General features: G+C 33.5%; 1 protein-coding gene across 1 annotated transcript in view; it reads right to left on the reverse strand.

Annotated features, from left to right (window-relative positions):
• LOC111501955 (regucalcin) overlaps nucleotides 1-12,569 on the reverse strand; it is a 40,089-nt gene that overhangs the window by 6,204 nt on the left and 21,316 nt on the right. Inside the window, exons 3-5 of the mRNA XM_074175425.1 lie at nucleotides 10,259-10,528; nucleotides 6,131-6,237; nucleotides 3,406-3,618 (exon numbers count right to left, since the gene is read on the reverse strand). Coding sequence (XP_074031526.1) covers nucleotides 3,406-3,618; nucleotides 6,131-6,237; nucleotides 10,259-10,528 — 590 coding nt within the window. The remainder of the gene's footprint in view (nucleotides 1-3,405; nucleotides 3,619-6,130; nucleotides 6,238-10,258; nucleotides 10,529-12,569) is intronic.

Here is a 12,569-nt window from a genome sequence, read left to right on the forward strand (position 1 = left end):
GTGGATCTCGTCAAAATAAACAACTTCTTCCTATAAAATGTTTAACGAAGAATGATTCATTTTCGAAATACAGATTGTTTAAATTTTTCAAAACATGGTAGGTTTTTGTCACAAGGTTTTTGCAATTTTAGTTATTTTCATCAAACTTTATACGCAGTATACCCGTACAGACTTCTTCTAAACTGAGTATTATCGAACTGCACATTCAATCCGAAATAAAAAAAATTGTCAGCTTTAATTATTCAATTAGAAAGTGCTACATTTCGGAGTTTGTAAAAAAACAATTCGGAGAAGTACTATGTTATTTATTAGGAAAATAAACAAATAAAAATTGAACGAAACAACAACTGTTCAATGTGACGACCCCCAACAGTAATACAAGCTTCTGCTCTCCTCATCAAAGGATTCCGCACCCGTTGAAAAATACCCGGAGTGTTTCTTATCGTTTCGCAACAAGCTATGATGCGATCCCTCAACATTTCCTCGTTTTCAATGAGGCTAGCATAAACTAGTGATTTTAGGTGTCCCCAAAAGAAAAAATCGACAAGATTGAGGTCTGGTGACCTCGGGGGTCAATGCTCAGTGCCTCCTCTTCCTATCCATCGTTGGGGATATGCTACGTCAAAAAAGAGTGATTTCGGAGACCAATGGGAACATCTTCTATAAGTTTGGGGAAGCTCGTGTTCCAAAAAAGGTAGGTAAGCATCTCCATTCAAACGTAAGGGGAGAAAATAGGGCCCGATTAAATAATCCCCAATTATGCCTACCCATACGTTAAAAGAGAATATGTCTTGGAAATGAATGAGTTTGCGTTATCGCATGTGGGTTATCTCGCCAGATGTGGTTGTTATGGAAGTTCATGATTCCATTTCTTGAAAAATTAGCCTCATCTGCGAAGAGGATTTTCGATAAAATTTGCGGATGTTGTTCGACTTTTCTTTGAAGGCATTGAGTAAGTGCCTGGACACGCTGAATATGATAAGGATATAATTGCTGTTCCTTTAAAATTCTGTAAACTGTCATGTGACTCACATTTAAAGTTTGACTAATTTTTCTTGTACTTGTCTCTGGATGTTCACTAATTTCTTCGAGAACCGCCTCCTCCAATTGTACAGTTCTTGTAGTCCGTGGCCGTCCTACTGCAGAATTTGTTTCAAAGCTTCCAGATTCGGAAAGTCGCCGGAAAAGATACGCAAATGTCGCTGCACAAGGGGATACCTTTAGGGATACCTTTCCTGATAGATGCGTCTGGCCTGCTTGAATTTTCGTCAGCCAAGCCGTATGCAAAAACCATATCAGCCATTTCAGCATTCGTAAAGTCGGGCATGGTATCAAAAAATCACTTTATAAACTCCGAACTCTGAATTTGTCAATTAATAGTTAAAAATGTGACAGCGAACTTCTATTTTTATAAACAAACTTTCATAGCCTGCTCGATTTAATTAACTTAATTTGCAAGCGGAGAGTGACAAAAATTATTGAAATCAAATTTGGCTATAAAGTAATATGCATCGATATAGAAAATTGTAAATATCTTGAAAACGATCATCTTCAGCGTTGTTGAGGAGGTGTCCCTTTTTTACTTGGAAAAGGTGTGGGAATTAGGTTTTTTCATGAAAAGTACCAAAAGTTTAGTGTCAAAAAAGTTGAGACAATTTGAAATAAATAATGACAGCGTACGCAGTGTCCTCTAGATGTTACATGAAAATTAATACGAAATTATGATTTCTCACGTCAAAAAAACCCTGGATACCGAATTTCGTGCAAATAACGAAAAATAATTTTAATCTTTCATTGAATTAAAGTCTCAGATTAATGAAAGTTGAAAAGCTTTCTCATTACTGTCGCAGAAACCATGCAGTTCACCTTGTTTGTTTTCATACAGAACGATATCATAGCATGTAGGTAAACTTATTTCATAAATTTTCGTCAGTTCGTTTAGAAGTTGTTTCCATCTTGTGTTCATTTCCGTGGATAACTCATCTTCTTCGCCTATTCTCATTCCTGAATATTTCTGGCCAAATCAGACATAAGAAGAAATTAATATGGAAACGAAGAAATAGAAAATATTGACAGTTACATTAAAAAACATGTATTTGTCGAGTATTGAGAGAAACTATTTTTAAAAACATCCAGCGATTCTTGATCCAAAACACGGTTTCACGAAACTTCTATTACATAAAATTTGGATCTTGAAAATGAGAAGTGCTGTCAGAAAATGCAAAAGTTACCGGGTCAGTTAACGGAGTGTCGTCTTCAAAGTTCAGTCAGACCATTTACTATCACCGGAATGGACCTATTTGAACGTACGACCAATTCATCTAAAAATGGGAAATTCGTTAAATACAGAATCCGCTATCATGGAGATCAAAAGATTTATAAGTCGACGTGGATGTTCGAGAGAAATTTTGGGTTTTTTCCTTAAGAACATTACCTGAGAATTTATTCCACCAACATCTCCACATATGAGAGGAAGCTGGGAGAGATTGGTGAGGTCGGTAAAAAATGTTCTGAGCATTACGCTGAAAGAGGGATACCCCAAAGAAGAAGTGCATATTAGGTACTATGATTGTGGAAGCGGAAAATTTGATAAATAGCAGACATTTATTATACATTTCAAATGATCCTTTGGAACCCGAAAGCCTTATGCCGAATCATTTTTTAATGCACTGTTCAAATGGAGCTGCACCACCACTGGGAAAATTTGAGGAAGTCGAGAGAACAGTGGATAGTATCTCAAGCCTTAGCGGATATATTTTGGAAAAGATGGCGGAAGGAATATTTACTCACACTGAATAAATAAATAAAGTGGTATCAGAAGGGGATGAGTTAACAGAGGATGATGTGGTACTCGTCATTGACGACACATCACAAAGAAATATGTGGCCACTTGGGGAAATTGAAAATGTTTATAGGGAAAAAGATGATACGATTAGAGTTGTGAACGTCAAAACAAAATCAGGAACCTATAAACGGCCAATAACGAAATTTTGTAAATTGATTAGTGGTACAGATTCTTAACGAAAATGGATTGATGAATACCTACGCCAAATGCAGTGATTTTACTCGAGAGGGAAAATGTTGTTACTTCTATTTGTATCACTTAGTATGTTTAAATAATTTTTCATGTTTTGTTTATGAAAAAAGTCGATTCAGACATTGTTATAAAATAAAATATTAACTTGAAACGTTTGATTCCTGGTTTATTTCGTCTTTAAATCAGAGGAATTCACAGTAGGACTGACTAGTCCTAACAGTACCAGTAAAAATTCGTTCGCTCGATAATTCTATTAGATTCGCCATGGGCATGACAGTATATTTCAGATTGACTGAAATGAATCACATCCCTTCATAACAGTAGTCTAAGGAAATAAAGAGAACAACTTCAAAATTAAATAAATTTACCAGTTTCTTGGGAATTTCATCGATGATGTTGGCAGTAAATACAGGTAAACCTTTGGCTTTCAAGTTTTCTATGGCAAAGAGACTCCCTGCGGCTGGAAACTGACGTTTTTCTAGAGGCGTTAATGAATGTGATGAAGTAGTCACGAACAAAATGTCGAAATTAGGTCCACCCCACATTGCTGATGTAACATCTCGGGCAGGAAGAGCAATCACCTGGAGAAAAAAGAAAATATGCATCCATTTGATGTTAATACTTTGTGTATGTAAAAGTTAGACAAATGTTCTTGAAATGTGATGCGGTTTTTCTCAGGTTTCTGTTTTAGAAATCATTATTATATTTATTCTACATCTCTTTGATATCTACAAACAAATTAAGAACTTATTTTTTACTGTTTCCATCTGATAGTAGATGATATACAACATATTGAAGAAGATATGTCAATTGTCACGAAGATACTCATTAACTTGAATCATCTCCGTCTTGAGTGATCGTAATCTCTTTCATCTGATTGCTTTATTTAAATTGGCATTCAAAATGAGACATACAGAATACACTAAATTATTATATTAGGGTATGAATATATCAGTCAATGATGTACAAAGTGGTCCAAATTGGACACTGTTTGTTGTGACTAAGAGTCAAATTTTCTGTCAAACTTGATGGTGAAAATCGCATATCGATATCTATCAACGTTTCTGAAGAATCTGCATTTTTAAAAAGTTGATGTAATTTTTTTCCTGCCAAAAATTTCTTGTTTCTATGAAAAAATTCCCAGAGCACTTTTTTACGTAGAATTCAGTGGTGTAAAAAACTTATTTTTCAAATGAGATATCAATAATTATTGATGAAAAACTATTTTTTTAATGAGACAATCTGTATATTCCTGCATATTTGAATAGAGTTTAAAAGTATATTTCCACAAAAGTAGCACACTTGATGTTTTGCTAAAGTCATTTTTGAAATATAAAGCTTTCTGCATATTTGAATAGAGTTTAAAATTATATTTCCATAAAAGTAGCACACTTGATGTTTTGCTAGAGTCATCTTTGAAATATAAAGCTTTCAAGTTTTTTCATGTAGACTTTGAAACGCACACTTTGATCAAGCAATCTTGCAAATCTTTACTGGCAGCTGTCAAATTTTGATTTAAGCGGTAGAAACGATCTTCTTCTATTAGCGATTTTTGTTCAATTCTTAAACACATTCACAATGAAGTATGAGAATTATGAAAAATGAGATATGGTAGTCTGTTTCTAATAGTGATAAGGAGTTAGAAAAAATAGTCGTTTCAGGAGCTGTTGAAATCAATCCCTAAACGTCAGCGCCAAATTTGAAAATATCAACAGGCCTACCAAGAACTAACGTTAGGAGGATTTCGAAAAAAAAAAAACACCAGAAGAGTTCATCCACTGAGGGCAGGAGATTTTGAACGCCGCATGGATTTTTGCCAGTGGTTCCTGGAAAGTTTTAACCAAGTGCGTGATTTTTCGTTAAATTGTATTTGAACAGACGAAGCATATGTGAGCAGAGATATTTATAAATTTTGAGGCAAAATATTGAACTCCTTATGATGAGTTGACACTAATGGAGCTCAGAAAAATATATTTTCAACAAGACGGGGCTTTGCCTCACAACACTGCAATTGTCACCAATCTTTTAGCTTCAAATTTTGGTAATAATTGGATAGCCAACCAACGACCCAACCGTTGGCCGGCCAGGTCACCGGACCTTAGACCTAACGCCTTGGACTTTTACCTCTGGGGTGGGTTGAAAGATCTTATTTTTAAATTGCTGATCAATTATAGATACCAATTGGAAGCGGCAGTGATGCAAAGTTTTGTTTCTCTCACTCCTATTGAACCAATTAATTTGGCAAAAAACGTTCAGAAAAGGTGTCGCCTATGTGTAGGTAAAGCTGGTAGACATTTCAAACACCTTTTGTGAAAAAATCTATTTCATTGTTTGTTCTTTATCATTATTATTATAATTGTTGAAGTTTTCATTCATCAGTAGTAAATTGTTATCAGTTTCATTGAAACTATGCTTTTTAATTACTGTTGCGAAAAGTTTTCTCAACATTTGATAGCTACTACTGAACAATTTCTTTCTGTTTTATAATCGCATCGTCCAAAAGCCTACTTGATCAAATTGTATGACTTGACGCTATTTTTTCTAAACCCGATAAATAATGAAAAACTATAAATATTATATTTGTATTGAACACATTTACAGTAATTAACTCATATTTTTAAAAAAAAAAAACATAAACTTAATGGTATTATCATGGATATATGAAAACTATAAAGATTCTAATTATATTTATATTGAATATAACAACTGTAATTAATCTGATCTTTTAAAAATATTGGAGTCGATGGTATTCCCTCTATATCGCTGTTTTCAGACATTTTGATAATATAGGTAGGTAATATGAAAACTGATTTTGACAAATGAAGCAATTAGTTACTCAGGTTAGAATCTAGGACAAACAAAGGAACAGGATTCTTGATTGAAAAATTATGGGTTTCTATTGGTTGATAATCTGTATCGTTATGAAAAATCTGTATCATAATGGATATCATTATGAAACGGATTATGGTCGTATAAGTGTATTGTTAGAGTACGGGTGTAGAAAAAAGAAACTATTTGAACTTGAAATGACTTTATGGCTTTGAAAACGAAAAAAGTTTGAATGGAATGTTGTAACAATAACTCAAAATTCACCTGTAAGATTTTTCCGGCAACGGGATTCACTTTAAGAACTGATCCACCTCCATACAGGCAAATATATAGATTGTCTTCATCGTCGATAGTCATTCCGTCCGGGTGTCCTGAATAAAAGAAAATTATGAATTGTTACAACTTGTAATAAATATAAATATATGAAACATTATTGAATTCTTGATGATTGGATTATGCAAGCTTCCAGTATTCATATAGTTCCTCAAAATGATTTCAGAAGGCAAAAGTCATGAAATTCGCATGAATGAGATTTGGATATATATATATATATATATATATATATATATATATATATATATATATATATATATATATATACAGTGTGACCCATTTAAAATGGAACCACCCCTGTAGAATGTGCATTTTTCAATCAATCTCAATTTTTTTTTATTGAAATATTAAGCATGAAAAACTGTATTTTGACACTAACTTTCACAATTTTAGTTTCATTTCCAAGACACTCTATGGTTTTTTTTGTTTGTCAAAAACGGCAAAAGTTTATTAGGCAATTTTTGTTTTCAAATTTGACTACACCACTGGATTCGTAGTCGTTATAAATCAAAACTGTCAAATTTTCATTAAAAAATATTTGTTAACAACGAAGTTACAACAACTTCAATTTTGGAAACAAAGTATTTGTTTGTAATTTTTATTCAGATTATAGACATATTTGAGATCTGACAACACTGTCATCACCAAGTAGAACACCAGTGAATTTGTACAGTGAAAATCCGAAGTCAACAGCTCAATGCGTTCTACAGTTATAACTCCTGAAAATATGGTAATGTGAGAGATTTGTGGTGCAAGCGTTTTGTAATAGAAATCTGACTACGCCACTGGATTTGTGGATAATATTCCCTTAAAATCATTCATTTGAGTGTAGGTTACGAGAAGTGTATTCTAGAATAACAGAAAATTAAAAATTCATTTTCAAGTTATGCAGTACTTAGTACATTCTTCCGCATAGCCGCTAAAATCAAATTGATTTAAAGCATGGAAATCATTTATTCAATAATAAAACAGAGAGCAGGACAAAAATTGTTCCCTGTAAATTCTTCATAACTCAGCTAAAACCATCTTTTAGAGGAGATATCAATAATTTGAGGAAGCTGAACTCATTATGCAAAGGTTTTATAATAAATCAACAGTAGGCTGTGATTTTGACAGTTAATCATAAATAAAATAATAGTTGTTAGTTACGTGCATTTAATAATGGCTTTGCAATTATCATTAGAAGAAAGAATTGAAATTGTGAGAATTTCTGGGGACAATTATCATAGTGAAAGAGAAGCAGCTAGGATATTTAATCACAGACATCCAAATCGACTTCCCATTGACAGAAGCACCGTCAGTAAAATTAACAAAACATTTAAAGAAACCGGTGCAGTCAGCAAACATATTTTAAAAAATAATCACCGAAGAAGAAATTTAAACGAAGGTGCTGTTTTAGATTATTTTAGAAACCACCCAAACAGAAGGTTACGAGTCGCCAGTTTGGATTTAAACTTACCGAGAGAGACTATTCGACGATGTCTTAAACAAAACAAAATGAGAGCATTTAAACCTAAATTTCTTCACTCTTTAAAGGCAGGTGATGAAGTGAAACGTATGGAATTTTGTTTGTGGGCACAAGGCGAGTCCCTGAATACAAGAAATTTTTTAAACTGCATAATGTTTAGTGATGAAGCTTCTTTCAGCACCAATGGGGTAGTTTCATCGCAAAATGCTCGGTATTGGGCTACGGAAAATCCGCACTGGATCATAAATTGTAAAAGTCAATATTCCGAAAAAGTTAACGTTTGGTGTGGTATAGTAAAAAATAGAATAATAGGTCCATATTTTTTTGATGGAAACATAAACGGGCAAAATTTTTTGGAATTTCTAAATAACCAATTATCGGACGAAATAGATGAAATGCCTCTTGCGGAACAAGTAAATTTATATTTTCAGCTCGACGGCTGTTCCGTGCACAATTCGAGGATTGTTAAAGAGTGGCTAAATAACCAGTTTCCAAATCATTGGATAGGACGAGGTAGTGACTTAATTGAATGGCCACCTAGATCGCCTGATCTAACAATATTAGACTTTTTTCTGTGGGGTATTCTGACACAAAAAGTATACAGAACAAGACCAACGAATCGAGCTGAACTCATGCAAAGGATACGACAAGCTTGTGCCGAAATTACAGTTCAACAAATAAGAAATAGTGTAAACAATATTCGGAAGAGATACGATAAATGTATTGAACTTAATGGAGGTTTGGTAGAAGCCACAAAAATTTGAATGTTTAGTTTTAAATCAATGTTTATTTTAGTATCAGTTTTTTCTTAATGGCAATTAATTGTTGAATAAATACTTTGAAACTTGTTTGTATACATTTTGTTTTCATCAGCTATAGAAGAAGGTAGAGTAAGTTCAGAATCTCATAAAATGTGATTTTCCAGGTGCGCTGTTACAAAAGTACTATTATTTATTATTGGGAAACTTCCAAAAAGCTTACAAGTATGACCATTAATACTTCAAGATTCTATCAAGATTTGGTAAAAGCGCAATTGGGAGATCCCATGACATGAGATTCTGAACTTGGTCTACTACTGCGTAACTTGAAAATGAACTTTTAATTTTCTGTTATTCAATTATTCAATTTTTATTTTAATTTTCACTTCTCGTAACCTACACTCAAATGAATGATTTTAAGGGAATATTATCCACAAATCCAGTGGCGTAGTCAGATTTTTATTACAAAACGCTTGCACCACAAATCTCTCACATTACCATATTTTCAGGAGTTATAACTGTAGAACGCATTGAGCTGTTGACTTCGGATTTTCACTGTACAAATTCACTGGTGTTCTACTTGGTGATGACAGTGTTGTCAGATCTCAAATATGTCTATAATCTGAATAAAAATTACAAACAAATACTTTGTTTCCAAAATTGAAGTTGTTGTAACTTCGTTGTTAACAAATATTTTTTAATGAAAATTTGACAGTTTTGATTTATAACGACTACGAATCCAGTGGTGTAGTCAAATTTGAAAACAAAAATTGCCTAATAAACTTTTGCCGTTTTTGACAAACAAAAAAAACCATAGAGTGCCTTGGAAATGAAACTAAAATTGTGAAAGTTAGTGTCAAAATACAGTTTTTCATGCTTAATATTTCAGTAAAAAAAAATTAAGATTGATTGAAAAATGCACATTCTACAGGGGTGGTTCCATTTTAAATGGGTCACACTGTATATATATATATATATATATATATATATATATATATATATATATATATATATATATTATATAGTTATTGTGATTCTTATATAATCAGAAATTATTATTGATGATTATTGAATAACGAAATTAGTTAGCTCCCTAACTATATTATTAAAGGGGAACTGTTGGAAGGTAGGTTGCACTATATCGTTTACTTGAACTATACAAGTTTTTCACAGCAGGTCGAGAAGACGCGAATGACGAAGCTCGCCCTGGACACCCTTACACAATGAAAATGTTGAGAAAGTGAAGAAAATTGTTATGGAGAAATGTCGAATCACTATTAGAGAAGTTGCCAAGGATGTCGGCATATCGGTTGGCTCATGCCATACAATTTTTTCGGATATTTTAGGCAAGAAGCGTGTGGCAGCGAAATTCGTTCCAAAATTTACTTAAAGTGGAACTTTCAGCAATAATTAATGAGCACAAAAAATATTATATTTTGGTAAATTAGCATTATTGATGAAATGTCTGAAGCTCAAGATAAAACAGTTTCAAGACTACCACAATATCACTGCGAATCTAATCTCATTGAGTGAAATTGGGCTGATATAAAACATTTTGTTACGGAGCATAATAATACATTAAAATTTGCTCAACTCAAAAGCGATACGAAGTTTTCAATTGAGTACAATTTGGATAATTTCAGTTATAAGATGAAGCTACCCATAGACTAAACTGTAACTTAGAGTAAGTGAGAATGTTACCTAAAAAACGTACAGGACCACTGTAAAAATTTCCGTGAATACATTTAGACAAATTATATATTGTATTACTCTGATCAAGGTATAAGTTTTGACATCTGCCAATAATAAACGAAAAATAATATTTATACTAACCTGCTATGTTGGGATAATTGGTTAAATCAAATGCTGTACGGTTTTTGTCTGAAACAGTTCCTGTCTTATCATCGTAATCGAACTCTACAACTTTTGATGTTGGAGTATCAATGTAATATAATTTGTCATTTGCTTTATTCCACGCTAGTCCATTACTGTTTGTAACAGGGCTCCTAATGACTGTCGGATTGTCGAGATTATCTCTGGTAAACTTATAAAAGACTCCTTGGTTCGGGGTAACGACTCCATCAGCCTCTGGACCAATTGTTCCTGAAATAACGAAGTGTTTAATGTCATATAACCTTCGATAAAATATGTGGTTATTTGTAAATAGGGGAAGATAATTACATATCCGAGTCGTAACACAATAGTCCATTCAATTGTTAAAAAAGGTACAGTTTTTCGAAGCCGATACTTTCAACAATAAAACAATTGTATAACTCTTCCCGTTTGTATTTTTATATGACATCATCTATGAAACGAAGATATATAATAATAATGTAACGAATCTGAAGTCGGCCCTGACCGATATCTCAGCCAGCGAATAAACACATGACTCACCGCGAACCGCCGCGAAAAGTATAGATGAGTACCGAAACCACTAGAGAAATCTAGAGCGATCGTTACCGATATAAAAGGCCGGCTTCTCGTCCAGAGAGGGAGTATTAATTCAGAAAGCGAATCGAGCGATTAAACAAAGAAATCTAATAGTGAAGATAAATTAAGTGTTAGTTGCTAAGTGTTGAATATAAATTAGTTGTGATAGTGAAATAATGTTATAAATAAATTTGTTTAAGACAGTTAAATCTTTAGTTCGTTACAACAATAATAATAATAATAATAATAACAATAATTCTTGGCTCACTGCGCTTGCTCAGGGCACATGATTCTCGGACCCAATGATCACTTACCCCTCGGTGTGGGGAGTGGTCATAGTTGATAATGCTGGCGCGCCCTCCCGAATGTATCGGGGCTTCGGGGGATAGGGCCTGACCAGAGCACATTACGGTGACAAAATAACAATAACGGCACTCTTACGGTATTGACGAGACACTGGTGTTGCCCTACGCTCCGGGGGATATTGAATCCGTTGTGGGGAACGAGAAGTGCCAAATTTATTGGAACTATTCGTTCCCCACCCTCAGGCTCATACAAGCTAATAAGCCTAATGTAGTGCTTCTCGACCACCAGACCAAAACGATATTTGTCGTGGAGTTTTCAGCTCCTGGCGAGACGAATATCGTCAGAAAAGAGGAGGAAAAACAGATAAAATATCGAGATTTTCTCTTCGAACTCCGCAGACTCTATTCAGATCACTCTGTCAAGACGGTTGTTCTGATTATTGGAGTCCTTGGTGGAATAATGTCCTCTCTACTCTCGAATCTTAAAATCATACCGGCTTGCCGCACTAAGGCACAGATGCAGAAGGCTGTCATTCTTGGATCACTGCGCTTGCTCAGGGCACTTGATTCTCGGACCCAATGCTCACTTACCCCACGATGTGGGGAGTGGTCATTGGTTGAAAATGCTGGCGCGCCCTCCCGAATGCATCGGGGATTCGGGGGATAGGGCCTGACCAGCGCACACTACGATGAAAATAATAATAATAATAAAGTGAAATATTGTTATAAATAAATTTGTTTAAGACTGTTAATTCTTTAATTCGTTACAATAATAATAATAATAATTTATTCATCAGTAAATTATAATACATAAATATAAAATGGAGTACCTATATGGAGTTCAATATACCTTGATGAATAAACACATACTTCCACTGAGGGGAAAACCCTATGTGTGGGTAAATTACAGAGCAATAACAAAATAGAACAATTATGATAATTGAAAACAATATGGGTAAAAAGTATTTTCATATATAAAATATAATAAAATTAACATTTATGTTTCACAGTTTTTGTATAGATCAAACACTAAAATGAATTAGGACAAAGTCACTGAATAGAATAAATTTCTGGAACTTCTGGAAAATAAAATTAGAAATAATAATAATATTAAAAATAGAATATTTATAATTCACAATTTTGTATAGATGAAAACTACAGTAAATTAGTACAAGTGACTGTCACTGAATAAAATACACTCAATATAAAATAAACACTACAAACATCTGAAAGTACAATCTCTATATGAATAAAAGCATTCAACATTTTCTTTTTTTTACTCCTCTATAATTTTACGTATTTCATTTCTTTCTATTTCTGTTGAGAATGTTTTCAAATGTTTCTTGAATTTTTTGAGAGAGGGTTCCATTTTCAAGTGTCCGGTAGGTAATTGAACAATTTCGGGGATA

Source organism: Leptinotarsa decemlineata, unplaced genomic scaffold (assembly GCF_025532065.1).
Source record: "Leptinotarsa decemlineata unplaced genomic scaffold, Ldec_3_MD MMD2_tig00001019_RagTag_RagTag, whole genome shotgun sequence".
In the NCBI taxonomy this organism is placed as follows: Eukaryota; Metazoa; Arthropoda; class Insecta; order Coleoptera; family Chrysomelidae; genus Leptinotarsa; species Leptinotarsa decemlineata.